This window comes from Phalacrocorax carbo, chromosome 9 (genome assembly GCF_963921805.1).
Source record: "Phalacrocorax carbo chromosome 9, bPhaCar2.1, whole genome shotgun sequence".
In the NCBI taxonomy this organism is placed as follows: Eukaryota; Metazoa; Chordata; class Aves; order Suliformes; family Phalacrocoracidae; genus Phalacrocorax; species Phalacrocorax carbo.
Window position 1 is genome coordinate 28,712,322 of NC_087521.1, and position 15,202 is coordinate 28,727,523.

The window sequence follows — 15,202 nt, forward strand, 5'->3', positions numbered from 1 at the left end:
AAAAAGTAAAAAATGAGAAAAGTTTTAATGAAATCAATGTTGATATTTGATATTCACTTATATTTTATTCATTTTGTCTGTGGTCTTAACAAGAAGCTATGGGGGTTGGACCAGACAACCTCTAAAGGTCCCTTCCAACCCAAACTGTTCTATGACTCTGATTCTATATAAACTAGAAGAAAGACACATTAAAACTGAAAGCTAATCTCAAAGTTTGACCAATCAGCGCAGCTGAACTCCTACTTTTCTTTATATCTTCTGACAGGTTTAAAAGATTGGGAGAAAAGGCTGATTATATCAGATAGAGCACATATAGGTAAGTGATGATTGAAGGGGGGAAAACACCTCACAAATGATTGCTTAGCTCATGGTGCTAAACTACATTATGACTCCATCGAGCAGTCATGTATTTCATCTAATACAGCTTCTTTACGTGTTGTGTATCTGAAGCATAACAATGGAATTTGTATCCGCTAAAGAGTGAGGCTTTACATGTTTTCACAGTGTTAAGGAATACTCGCTCTGTTTTCACATGAGGAGGCCTGTGCAGTGTCAGTGGTAACAAAGGCGCTTTGTTGTGAAATTATAGATGTCTGTGATTCAAGGAATGTTTTTCTCTTTTGGTCTCCCACTATGTCCATTTGATTTTCCATTGCAGTGTTTGACTTTCACCAGGCAGTAGATGGGCTCCAGGAAGTGCAACGTCAAGCACAAGAAGGAAAAAAGTAAATATTTTCAGCACCTTCCTTCACTTCATTAGTAATTGTGCAAATTTGAAAATTTGGTGTAATTTTGGAAAACAGAAATGCAGTATATCTCTAGAGCCTTGTTGGCGTTACTATTACTAATTCTATGACTCTGTTCTGCTCACATCAGTGAACAAACTCTGAGGTATTACTGAAAAGGCAGGATATGAATTCTTACGTATTTCCATTTTCCAGTTCTCTGCAACATATAAACACATTCTGAAATTCCTACCAAATCGTCAAAACCCATCTCCATTAAAATCATGTTTCCAATCCAGTTTGGTATCAGACTAGTGATGCTCTTTTGAATCAGGCCTGAAGTGGTGGCGTGATTAGGCTCCTCGTTTGTAATCACTTATTGTATATTCACTTATACTTCATGGAGATACTAGCTTCTATTTTAATTTTAATCTTGCACTTTAGCACAGTATGTAACTATTCACACTTCATTAGTCTGGTTTCTGAAAGAAGACAGGTTTATGGGAACACAATATTTTTCTCTCTGTTAGTCTATTAGTTTTTGATCCCGTTGGACAATTTCAGCCAAACTTACCATACAAATAGAGATCTCAGAATTACCGTATTTCTAAAATGCACATTAAAATAGGCATGCAGGTAGGGAACAATTTCATTTTTATCCTCATCAAGGTAAAGGCTGCAGCAACAGTTCTTAGGGACAGAGATGGTATGAATAATGCTAAAGCCATAGGAAACCAGTTTGACTGCTCGCAGAACTGGTTGTTGTTCGCAGCTATAGACACAGTGCTGCAACAGTGAAAATGTGAAAATGACATTTTTTCCAATTGTTTGTGGTAAGGAATGTAGTAGTACCACAGGACAGTACAGTAACCACTATGACTCTATAGTATACGTGTATACCCACATAGTTTCTACTAAGCTTGTCTCAGCCAGACTCAAGGCCTAATGCTTTACTGCATACTGTGAATATTAGCAATATTTATGTAAATCCACTGAAGCATGAAAATTACTATACATTTATTATTATAGAACTTTAGCCTTTTTTTAATGTCTCAGATCTTCTGCACAATGTATGGTATATTGAACAGCTTTAACAAAATTACTTAGCATAAAGCAATTTTTGCATCTATTTTCACATGTTTGGGGGTTTCTTTTTAATTAGTATTGGCACAACAAAGAAGGGGATTGGACCAACATATTCTTCCAAAGCTGCACGAACAGGCCTTCGAATTTGTGACCTCCTTTCTGACTTTGATGAATTTTCTTCAAGGTACAACTATTTTCATTTCTAAATATTATGGTAAAGCGTGATACATTTTGGCTGACAGATTTGCTTTAATAGCGAGTTTTTAAATATGTGTCTGAATTTTGTATATAAATTGTCTAGAAGGAGAAGAAAACTGGAAGGAATATGTGTGTATATTTCCTGTACTTCACATAATTTAAAATGTAATTTAGTACATCAGGTAATGCACTGGTTGAGGTAGCGAAGTTGTGGGTATTTTCTCCCTATAGCTCTCAGTCTATACTGTGTATAATACAAGCTGAGTTCTTGCCAAAGGTGCCATGAACAGTAACTCAAAGAGTGTGCTTCATAGATACAATTTCAATATTTTACAGGTTTAAAAATCTGGCACAACAATACAAGTCAATGTTTCCCACACTGGAAATAGATATAGAAGGACAATTGAAAAAGCTGAAGGTAAGGATTTAACACTTGTAATATTTGTTCAGTTTCAGGGAGAGTATGGAAGAAAACAGGAATATTTATTTTAATTTAAAAAGTAAAAATGAAGTGTATTGGAACTACTGTTTATTAAATGAATTAATTAATTTAAATGAAAAATGCATATCTTCATGATTGTAAAACCCTTTACTAAGCGGTAGCTGTGCTTTGTAATAGGATGTTCTCTTATTGTAGGCATTAAAATAAATTTTGTGGATGATAAATTCTTCTATAATATTTTACTTTTTTGACATAAAATAATGGCTGTATTAAAGCATCTAAGAGAACACAGGGTGGCACTTGCAGTTAACAGTCTCCAGCCATGACTGATCTAGTCTGTCTGACAGACTTCCATGCTCACTGAAGAATTGTTTGTGGAAGCTGTGTTTCAAGATCCTGGTATTACAATAAAAATGTCTTTTTATAAATATAATCAGAAAAACCACTGGTAAGGTATCTTCTTTCATGAATATGTAAGAAAAGAGGATGCTACAAAAACCTCTTGCCTTTCCCAAGTTTTGTCTGGTACTTGTTCAGAGCTGACACCCCACTTTTAAAGATATTTTTTAGTATTTGTGAGTAGGGATTTTTTTTTTCTTTTGGAGCTTGCACTATTTCTACGTACCCCTCTCAGTGTGTCTAGACTATAGGCACACTATAGACACTATATGGACAAAATGCGGTAGGAGTACATCTCTGTGAATAGAATGATACAGAAATCATGGCATTCTAATGCCATAACAAGTCATGTTTTCTTATGTGAGTGGTTCAAAATGTTGATTTGTTTTCAATAGAATAACAGCTAATGGTTGTATTTTTCAGGTAAAACACAGTTATTGAAGCGGTCCTGTTAGGGTTATCTGCATGTTTCATGTTTCAAAAGTGAACACAGGGTTCCCTGCTTCCAGCCGTTGTCTGCGGAAGCTGATATTTCTACTCAAATTTGCAGGGATATGCTGAAAAAATAAGACCCATGGTTCGAGATGGTGTGTATTTTATGTATGAAGCTCTCCACGGCTCCCCAAAGAAGATTCTTGTTGAAGGAGCCAATGCAGCATTACTTGATATTGACTTTGGTGAGTTAAATTCTAAACTCAATTAGTTTTATTTGGATTAGTTTTATTTTGATTTATGTTTATATCAGCTTTGCAAACAGCAGGAAAATAGAGAAACAAAATAGTCTTTCCTTTAATAGGAGCAGATCTCCCAAAAGTAAAGCACAGTAAGCCAGAGATTGTATCGTTAAAGGGATTAAGCACTTAGGGTTTAAATATTTTTTTTTTTACTGAAGTTTATTCCAGTGGAGTTGAAATTTCATTCCAGATATTCTTGTCTTTATTACTTTTAAGTGTGTGTGCACATTGCCATGCATTCCAGGCAGCTGTTGCAGTGCTGCTGACACCATTCTCTGCAGTGGAGGGAGGATTAAACTGGTGCAGATAACCTTTACCAGTCTAGCTCCTTCTGTTGGTCTCTGCTCTGCTCTTATACCAAAAGTCTTAATTAAACCACTGAGGTCTCCATGAAGATGAAATGAAGAACTGGAGAGATGCTCCAATCCAGAATCACAGTGTAGACATCATGAATAACCTCTTAAGACTTAAAAAATTTGCTGCAGGTATTCAGAGCTATTTGTGTGGAGCACTGGGAATGTCAGACTGGGGCCTTTACACCAGGCTCTCGGTGGATGTTGTGGAAATACTTTCTGTGGCACTCAGGACAGGGAAAAAAGGCTTTACACAGCAGCATCCTCTAATAGATCCAGTGCCTAATGGAAGTAGTACTGAGATGCTTTTAAATTTCTTCCTTGTGGGCAATCCTCAGTGAAAGTTGTGAAGGATGAATGCAGAAAAGCTTATGCACTGGAACAGGTCACACATACTGGGCACCTCCTTAAGTATAAGGAAGTAGTGTAATCTCTCTGTGTGAACTTCTTGCTCACTAATAATAAGCTTGCACAAATTGCCAGGATAAGTCAGCTATCTGAGTGGAAAAAGTACTTCATTTTGAAGAGTTTCTGTGGAGCTTTAGAAATCTAAATACATATTATTCATTACAGGAGGAAGCCATTTGGGGAAGAATAGCTTAATTTGTTCTCTTAAAAGCAGAATGGGGACACGTAGTAAGAATTTGCCCAGCTTTTTGGCTGCTTTCAGTTTAACTTTAAAGTCAAACATATGGGTGAAAATCTCCTGTCAACTCATAACAGAAAGTCAGTCCTTGTTTCTTATCATTGCTGAAACAGGGTTGTGCTGTTGTGTTTTTCTGACAGGCACGTATCCTTTTGTGACTTCATCGAACTGCACCGTAGGCGGTGTATGCACCGGGCTTGGTGTTCCTCCCCAGCACGTCGGTGACGTGTACGGCGTAGTGAAGGCGTACACTACTCGGGTGGGAATTGGAGCCTTCCCCACTGAGCAGATTAACGTAGGTTTAACGTTACAAAATGCAATATATGTAGGTGCCAAAAAATAAGGTCAATGGAATGGGGTAAGGGTATACCAATGATAAATAAGCACCATAATAATAATACCAAGCAATCACACTCATGAAGAGAGGAGAATTACATTATAAACGTCAGGTATTTTTCTTCAGAGGAGAGAAACATGAGTGTGATGATGTTATATTACAGTGGCCACACTTCTGTTGTAATGAATGATGTGAAAACAGGTTTCATAATTTTATGTAATATCATTAGGTGCATTTCTGTGGTGAGAGTTTGTTGGAGGCTGGAACTGTCAGTGCATCACAGGAAAGCTTAAATTACAAGATACAATTTCCATGCTTAAGTATTCTGTGTGTTTATAGAATAAATGTGGTGTGTGCGTCAGCCAGTCGTGCACAAATTGATCAATAAAAGGAAGGGAGAGATTCTGATACTTTTAAACTGTCTATTGTATTTTCATTATCAAGAAACTAGAAAGCTCAAGGTATTGGTTATGAGCTATGCACACAGCAATCTCTAGGTCAGCGATCTGAATGTAATGTAAGGATTTGGTCACTAAAATCCTTTCTCTAATGGCTCAAATGAATTGGTGATATCCTTTAGCTTTATCAATCTTGAGCATAAAGTTTCTTTCTTCTTCATTTTTAACTCATAAACACTGCCAGCCCGAAGGGGGCAGCTGGCAGTCTCATACTGTGCTAGAACCTCAGATCCCTAGGCGTGGTCAGGGAGTCTGTTGACCTAGACATTGTACAAGCATTGATCTTGTCCTAAGCATTTAGTCTTTCCCAAAAAAACAAAAGATGCCAAAAGACCAGATGAAGAAAGTAAACACAAACAAAAAAAAAAAAACCAGGGCTGGATTCTCAAGGAAAACTTCCTATCGGATAAAGAAGGAAAAAGTGTCTCCTTGGAACATGCCTTAGCCATATTACATATTAAATAAGTATTTTGGAAATGGTAGTGATTGAAATACAAAAATCCAGTGCATGAGGGGCTTTATCCTCAGAACCTTAGGTTCTTCCTAATGAAACAATGACTTTTTTCTTGTTTTCCTACAAAAAAGCCTTGGAACTGAATAACTGTATTTTTCTTCCTATTTATCTATGTTTGTTTAATTTTGTTTTCCTACTATTTTTCAGTGAAATGCCATCAGCATTTTTTCTGTCTTCTTTTAGGAAATTGGAGATCTTTTACAGTCCCGTGGCCACGAATGGGGAGTAACTACAGGCAGAAAGAGACGCTGTGGCTGGTTAGATCTTGTCATTTTGAAATATGCTCATATGATCAACGGATTCACTGCGTAAGCATCACAGATTTTGCGCTACATTTGGAAGTGATAATTTTGTGCTTCGCAGAATAAATATGTAGGTAACATTGATATAAGTCCAGTAAAGTGTTACGTTTTAAGCAATAACGTAATTCATAATGGGCAACTGAGAATTGTCTTAATGCTGATAATAATCTAATTCCTTTGACTTTTTTTTTTCAAATCAAGTGATTTTGCAACATCATAGCGGTGATTTTTTTCATATATGTTTTTGCTTTGCTTACATCAGATGGCCAATGTAGATTTGATCAACATACCAGTTTTCTAACAGTTTGCTCTAGTGTTCTTGATCCAGTACTTTCATAATGACTTACGAGTGATCTAAAGCCCACTGGTTTTGAGCTTTGGTTGGCTCTAGTGGATCATACTTGTAGGGCCAATTCTGCATCATTTGGAACTACTACCTCCTGAAGTGAAATAAGGGGGATGACACAACGTGTACAGCAACTGGCACAGCTTTCATTCCAGTCCTGACAGGTTCATTTATTTACAAAGATGTAACCTAATATTGTATTATAAATTCTGCTTTTAATGGGCTGAGTTTTATTTTCTTTGGGAATGAGCAATTTACTTGGGTGATAAATTAATTTATAATTCAAAATCTATATTAAATTTTAAGGGAAAAATGGCTGTCTAAAGGAACTATTCAAGACCATAGTGCCATCAAGCTAGCTTACGGATAATGCTAAAATGCTAGTAACTATCACAAGCCATTAATTTATAACTAATTGCCAGTCTGCATTTTCAGAAAAAGTTGCAAAAGTTTCATTACAGCTTTGTTCATATAAAGTGTAGACTTCCTCATGCAGGCAGGCAACCTTGTTCATATATGCAGACACATGACCCCAGGCATTTTAATATCTTATAAACTGAGACTTAACTTAATATTGTTTATGCTACTAATGTTACAAAGGAACAATGACCTTTATTCATTAATTAATCAGAAGGCATTTTTAAATTTTTTTTTTACTTGGATTTACATTTTGCTTTAACTTGCACAGCTGTAGTTTATGTGGAAATAGTATTAGGAAGGTGTTATGTTTCCTTCCATTTCAGTTCTATGCAATTACTGCACTTCTATCAACAAAACTATCTCATCTCTGGTAACTGTGACAGTTAAAAACGTGGGGAGCTAAAAACTTCAAAAAAGTTGAAGAACTGGCTCTATGCTGCTTCTTTCCCAAAAGGTCTTTTAATTTAATAATTGCATTCATCGTATACTTACTGAGCACATCCAGCATGGGCTATTATGCACATAACTGTCTAAATCCTTAGCTGTTCGTATTTTTACCAGGCAAGGTCTGGCATATTGTTTCTAGAGAATTTGACTAGTTTTAGAATGCACTTTTATTCTGAGCAGTGAGTACTACAGTGTCTTCTTGAGGTTCCATTTTTGTGTTGCAGTGTGTTGATTCCAAAGATGAGAAAAGTTCATTAAACTGACAACCCTGATAGCATAGCCCAGGCACTGAAAGTCAGACGGGGATCTTTCCTACCTGTATGTGTGATTTTAGTAGCCAGATTATGCTTGTGAAGTCTGTTTTAAAAGTGCAATTTAGTAAATAAGTTTGTATTATAGTTGTTGTGAATCCATAGGAATAACAGAAATAATCACTAGTAGTGATGTAAAGTGACATGCCATCATCGCACCCAAACCAAGTCCAATAAGTGCCACTTTACATAGTCAGCTTGTGTTTTCAGAGGCTGAACTGAACTCTGTGCACCTGAATGAGCAGCCAAGCATTTGGAAATGCATCTTAGTAACTCAGTCAGGTATTCATCCGAGAGGCATGAATTCAATTAACAGTGTGTTCATAGTTTAATATATTTGTGTATTTCTGCTTGATGGGCTGCCTGAGCTGGATTTGTGAGTACAAAACTAGAAAGAAAAAAAAAGAAGAGAGAGGTAGAAAGTGTTACAGAGGAGATTCATCACAAGTGTAACTCTAACCTATGTTTTTCTGTACAGTTTGGCATTAACAAAACTGGATATTCTTGATGTCCTTGATGAGATTAAAATTGGTGTTGCTTACAAATTGGGTGGAAAAAGGATCCCATATTTTCCAGGTATGTTGTTGAATATCTATGTTCATTTTTCTCTTTCCTGCCTGGTAAGTCATACCTGTTGGGAAGGTCTGTTTGCTTTTTAGAATCAGGCTTCATTTCTTTTTCGCTAGACTTTCTGTAGAAATTTGCAGAACTGTGATGTCAATATAAAGACTACTGTGTTGGTATAATAGCATTTTCTAGACGCTTTACATCTGTATGTGTCATGACAAAAAGTTCAGAGCAAATGCAATCTTGTGTTAGGGCCTCTATGTCTTGTCCCATTAGATTTTTATTAATTGACAACACAAGAGGTCTGACAGTCAGCAAGATTCAAGTCAGTGACTGTGTACCATTGGAACTTTAATGCCTTTAATTGAAGTGAAGTAAAAATAAAATCAGTGTTTAAGCTGTGCAAAAGTGAGATGGACACAAGCAGAACAAAGCTGCTTACGGGTTACCATCATATAACTTTCATTAACAGCAACAACATTGTGGTTAATAAAAACCTACATTCCCTCATGAATATGCTTCATGTTAAAACTTTTAAGATGTAATAATATGTAATTTTTGTACATTAATGATCTTTTCAAGATACCAGTAACAGTTTATGCCAAGTCAGGGGGTTTGTTCTGTTGAGGTAGGGATTCTGGAGGCACGAGGAGGGCTGGCAGCAGCCAGCTTTCCCACCGCTGATGGTAGTTCCTGGCTGTGGACAGTAGCACAGTGGGCAAAAGGCTTGCGGACATGTAAGTTTTTGTAGCAAGCCTGATTTAACCCTGTTCTGTGAAAATAAAAATTATTGAGGAAGTCATGCCTTGTCTGCAGGAGGACTTCTATTTTATCATGTCCAAATCCGAATCAAAAAGTGGAACTACTGTAAACTTCAAATAATTTGTTTCCTTAGAAATACTACTGTTGTGTTCTGAAAACATGGAGTGCACCCTAAAGGTTTTGACAAGGGGAAACCGGATTACTGGATCCTCTTGAATCAGAGTTATCTTCCTAAGTAACAGAAGTTAATCTAAATTAAGAATAAATTAATTAACCAACCAGTAGAAGTGCTGGGGGGTGAGATATTTCTTGGATTTTAAATGTTGTCAAAAGACTTTGTAAAGACTTTGTTGGTCAAGAGCCATAGGTGTGTTCTTTTGAGGTGGAGCAGCTAAAATCAACTGTGATAAAAATTGTTCTCCCACAGCTAATCAGGAGATACTACAGAAGGTGGAAGTAGAGTATGAAACAATGCCTGGGTGGAAGACTGACACTACTGGTGCACGAAAATGGGAGGACCTCCCTCCCAAGGCCCAGAATTACATCCGCTGTGTGGAGAACCATGTTGGAGTGCCAGGTAGATCTTTCTGTAGATCCACATGTGAGGATGCCACAGCAGACAGGAACAGCTCTGTAAAAGTGCTCAATTCATTGGGTCAGGGAGTGGCTTGATTTGGGCAGGAGGCAATGGAAGTACCTGCGGTCGGGCTGGTGATGGTAAATGACAGCTTGCCAAGAAGCAGCAAAGGGTGGTGTTCTGCAGGCAGGTCTGCAGAGATGCAGAGAGCTCCAAGCCGCTGCTGACAAGGGTTTAACCAGAGGAAAGATAAATCTGTATTTTTCTTGGCAAACTGCTGCCTTCTGTCAGTGAGAACTTAGGGATCTCTGCACCATGCTTCAGTGCATAGTCAATCTAATGTGTCCTCCCTTTACTAATGTCTTCCTTTCACTTTACTTCTGCACTGTATCCCTGTTTGAAAATAGACTTCTCTTTTTTTCTTTTTTCCTCTTCCATCCTTACCCATATAAGGAGATGTGTCACATAATGGATACAAGATTGTTTAGCCCAATTCTGTCCCTTTGGAAAAATTATCTCCAAAGGCTAAGCCATCCAGTTTTTTTTCAGATCTGATTGCTAGAGCTCTAGAGGTGCCAAGAGCTAGGTGTGGCATGAATGGTGGAGTTTGAAAGGGAATTTCCACAGCAGCAAGCTTAGAAAGCTACCATGTGTGCTTTTGTTTTCCATAAAGCACCTCAAAGGTCAGGTTTTGGGAGTGTGAGCTAGTTGCAACTGTGGCAATTCCAGTATTGTTCATGGATGAGGAAGCATCTGGTAGCAGAGCCTGGAACTCTGTAGCTGGCTTGTGTGTGGTCGTGGACGCAGGTGTGGGTGATGGGATATGTAAATAAAACTCCCCTTACTTTATTTCTGTGGTTCTCAGTGTGAAGGCAGGATGCCTTAAGAAGACCTACCTGCAGTCAGTTCTGTGGTATCCGTGGGCAGTAAAAACTGTAGTGGAACAATTATAGTATGGTATTTGGGGTGGCTGCTCACACTGGATAATGTTTTTAATTGCAGCCTTACGCTTAACAGTATTAGAGCATGTGTGTGTTACTGTCTCCTGGTCCACATCAAGAGAATTTCACAGTCTGGCAGAGCTCTCGCTTCCTCTCTGCAGGGATTTAGCTAAACATCCTATCACTCGAGACAATGACAGTTAAACCTGCAACAAACATGCTTGACCTTCTGTTAGGCCTAACGTCTGCAATGCTTTCTGCTTATGGTATAATTATTTCATGCTTTCAAACTTCAGTGTATTGCACATCTAGTCTGGTAATGCAGCAGAAGGAAAGGGATTTTTGATAACAAAACTTCCTAGCATTGTGTTTCAGCACAAAGTTGGCCGGTTTGTAGTGAAGCGTGATGAAAGGTGAAAATTATTCCAGTTCATTGATTACGATATTTTCTCTCAGTAATTGTTCTAATAGATGTGTTTTCCTCCCTAGTTAAATGGGTCGGAGTTGGAAAATCAAGAGAGTCGATGATCCAGCTATTCTAAACAAATGAAGAACTTCAGTGATGAGAAGCACAATTTAGCGTTCATCTGTTCCTTATTGCTTCCACTTTAAACGGAGATGCTATTTAAAACCAACATGTTCTTCTAGGAATTGAATAGAAACAAAACATATAATCTGTATTGTAACATTTTATTTATCCTTAAGGTCTCAGTAAAATCTCCGTGGTGGCCATCATAAAACAAATAAATGAAAAAAGTATTCTTAATAAAATAAGGAAAAATTATTTTTTAAAATTTGAGCCATGTTACTATTTGGAAGTATTTTACATCCATACAGAGTTATTTCTTCTTGCTGAAACCAGTATTAAGCCTTTTCCAGTAGTTACTGGGTAACTTTAGGATTGTGAAGCTCGGATTTGTTCTTTAACTTCAAATGTTAAAATGTCTGTGTATCTGGGTTGGCAGTAATAAGACAGATACCCTGTACTTAAATTGCTTGGATTATACAGATTTTCAGTTTCTAAAATACAATGACATTAGGTAGGTGTTTTTGACTGCACAAAGCAAAGCAAACACAAGTATCTATAATTTTTAGATAATTATTTTTTAATAGCCCACTAAAATGAATGGAGAGCAGCTAAAGTATTTTTACCACAGAGCCTATTCTAGTAACCGAGATAACATCTGTGGAGGGGCCAAAATGGAGAAAGTTGACCTGTCTAGTAATTCTTTCAAGTATCCTCTGTACTAACAGACAATCCCTGGGGAGCCTGTCAGATGTGCAGTCTTCCACTTATGCAGTAGGAAGGGAGTGAGCGGAGGTGGAAGGAAGAGATTCCTCAGGGTACAAAACACATGGGGAGAGCGGAGCTGCGACGGCGCGCTGGGTTTTCTCAGTGAACCTGAGACGTTTCTTCCTGCTAAGGCGGTGATTGTATTTTCCAAAGTTTTACTGTAGTTATCTGTTGAGGAACTTGGGGCTTGCAGCTCTGTAAGGCATACTCACTTCCACAGCTCCTAGGTTTCCAAGAATAAATCAATGCATGACTTAATGATGACTGCTGCAGTATTTACACCCCTCACACATTTTGACCTTCCTCAGCAAAATGTAATGCCTATTTATAGGAGGGGGTGACATGTGGCAGCCAGGGTTGGGACATGTAGAAGCCGTGGAGAGGCCCCAGAATCTTCAAGAATACACTTGGATTTCTTCGCGGATCTTCTAATTTATAATGGCTGTTCTTCAAGAGCTCTCAAAAAAAAAGCCTACCTCTTGTAGAGGAAGAAGAATACACTAAAAATGGAGTTATTCCCTAGCCACAGAATTTCCCCAGTAAATGTCCCATTTCTGTATATGTGTTGGAGAACTATAACAATATTTTTGTATCATTCCCGGGGGCTGTGGAAATGGCATCACAACCCCAGTAATGCCATTATGTAGTGTGTGAAAATATCCCTTTTCTGAGATGATAACCCCAAGGATATAAAACAATGACATTCTTTGCGTCAGAGATGGGGAAAAAGAAACCTATCAGGAGCACTTGTGTCATACTCATCCCCTTTGTCTTTTCTTGCTCGATATTAAATAACAGTTAATGTTCAAACCCATTTGTGTCAAGAAGCAATTACAGAAGTACAAGCACATAGCAAGCACTAAATTTGACTGTTTAAGGATTGCTACTTGTAGGGCAGAATTCTTACACCCTCTGGCTGCAGCACAGTCTCTTCGTACCTCTGTTCATTACAGACTGTGGCTTTATGCCACAATCAAATACTTTTTATCTCCTTAAAAAAAAACCAACACAAAAACAGCACAAAGCCATGAATCCTTAATTCAGCTACAACTCCGTTGTCAATGTTTGGCAAGTCATTTAACCTCCTTGCTACTGTTTTGCAATCTGTAAAATGGCAATTAGGAATACTGCCTCGCCTCTCTTGAACTGTTTTTGGGAGGTGGGTGGGTTGAGGCCTGCAGTCCTTGCTCTGACATTGATGAGGAAGCTCTCTCCATCAAATTTATGGGTGTTCTAATGAAAGAGCAACGAGATTTCTGACCTTATTTAATGTTTGCAAAGCACTTCTGAAAGGTGCTTGGTAAGTGCTAATTATTACAAGCACTGTGAAATGTGCCTCATTTCTATGAGGTCACTTAGGCATAAAGATGCTTGGAGATACAGTAATTAAGTTTTGTCTTTACATGGCTTAACCTCGCGCCATTTGCCTGCTGAGTGAGCTAGGCCCGCTCCTTTTCTTGGCCTCATCTTCATCAGTGCATTTGTTAGGAGGTTGCCGCTGTGTTTAAGCTTTGGTTGATTTACAGGCAAAGTCCACAATGATAACGAGCCACTCGGTGTGCTGAATAACTGGATTAAATGATCAACTCTAAATTAAGTATTTGGCATTTTGAAAAAGTTAGGGTTAATGGTTTCATTTTCCCAGGATTACTTTCTCTTGTTCACCTTTTTATTTTCCATTAAGTAATTTTTCCATTAAATCTCCGTTGCATCCACGTTGCCTGTCTTTGCATTCAAGGATTCATAAAAAACCCAGTGATGTTGTCAGTGGGCATGCAATTACAGGCAATTATCCCGTGACTTACTCTGTTACTGTAAAAATAATATCATGCATTTCATTTCATTTCATAGCGGGGATTTTTAAATGCAAGTTCTGCTCCTATTGAGTTTCCTATGTGTTGTCACTGAGTTAAATGTGAATAAGTTCAGGCTTTTATCAAAAAGCTCTTTAATCTACTGAGTGACACAATGCTTAATAAGAACATTTTAATGTAAATTTGCTTTGATTTTGGCTGTTTCCCTTGTGTATTATTTTGTATTGTTTGGAATTCCATTTTAATAACAATCACTGTGATGAATTTAATTTCTTCTTTCTCCCCAGACAAATGCAATAATAATGACTAAAGCTGGTTGATGCATCATCCTGTTAGATATCTGGATGGAAGAATAAGGGTAAACATCTACTAAAATGGCATAATTTGTGTAAAGATCATACTATTTTAAAAGTAGCAATTACTGATTCACTCATGCACATTAATGTATTTGACATATTTTCTCACACTTACCCTTCCCATATGGCCTTCATAGTCAGGTGCGTGCTTCCTCACCACATGCCGTATAGGATTTTGAAGCTTTTGTAATTTTTAATTTGGCTCTATATGGTCTTACAGTTCTGGCATAATACACTTTATAAAGGAAAGAGAATTAAGCATTTCCATAGTAATGTGCAAACTATACTTACACTTTATGCAGACTTTTTTCAGATGAATTTTGGATCCACACCTGTTTATTTTGTCCTGAAAGACACATTAAAACCAATTTAAAGTAACAGTGTTCAGTGTATATTTCTGTCTCCTTTTTTGTTTTTACCACAATATACTTCATACAAAAACCTGGCTTAATATTTCATGGATTTTAAAGAATAACTAGCAGCGTTACTGAATGAATGGGTATTTTCTTTCAATCTACAGATTCTCAGTGCCTGGCCTTTTTTTTTACATATTCTATAAACTTTGTCACACCTTCCCATTTACAGACTGAGCAGGGATCCACCTGTACCACCAGGGATCCGTGGTTAGTCATCTTTAGTTAGCTCACTTGAGTGAGCAATGATTTTACGAAATAAAAAACCCATTTCCTAATTGATGCAAAAATGTTCTTGCCGTACCAGCTCGCGCAGAGCAACTGACGTGAACTCCATATAGCTCCTTATCAACGGCACTGGGCTGGGAGAGGAAGGTAGATATTGGCCCAGGTCACATAATTATCATCTCTAAAATGTTGGAGGACTTCAGACAGTACTGCTAGGGCTTTCAGAAGCCTTTTTAGATCTCACTCATTTACTCACCTGTTTCAGAAGTCTGGAAGAGCTGGTGAGTCACCTGTCCAGTGAACGGCAGCGGGTTAGTACGCAGTTCAGGGCAATGTCTGAGAGCTGTATGAGAACGGCTCTGCTAATTATCTCGTGTCTCCCATTTCCTTTGCATCAGTTATAAATATATACATTCACATAGAATGGTCTTTGGTAGCTGAAGCATCTGAAGCAGTTTCATCTAACTCCACGTGACACCGGCACTGCCCAAGGCAAATAAAAAAAACAAAACTCAAAACTAAGGGAGTCTTT

General features: G+C 37.8%; 1 protein-coding gene across 1 annotated transcript in view; it reads left to right on the top strand.

Moving 5' to 3' along the window:
• ADSS1 (adenylosuccinate synthase 1) overlaps positions 1-14,407 on the top strand; it is a 31,042-nt gene extending 16,635 nt beyond the window's left edge. The window contains exons 4-13 of the mRNA XM_064460891.1: positions 266-316; positions 659-725; positions 1,888-1,995; positions 2,346-2,427; positions 3,401-3,527; positions 4,724-4,878; positions 6,076-6,200; positions 8,197-8,294; positions 9,475-9,624; positions 11,055-14,407. Coding sequence (XP_064316961.1) covers positions 266-316; positions 659-725; positions 1,888-1,995; positions 2,346-2,427; positions 3,401-3,527; positions 4,724-4,878; positions 6,076-6,200; positions 8,197-8,294; positions 9,475-9,624; positions 11,055-11,107 — 1,016 coding nt within the window. The 3' untranslated portion in view covers positions 11,108-14,407. The remainder of the gene's footprint in view (positions 1-265; positions 317-658; positions 726-1,887; positions 1,996-2,345; positions 2,428-3,400; positions 3,528-4,723; positions 4,879-6,075; positions 6,201-8,196; positions 8,295-9,474; positions 9,625-11,054) is intronic.
• The last annotated feature ends 795 nt before the right edge of the window (positions 14,408-15,202 follow it).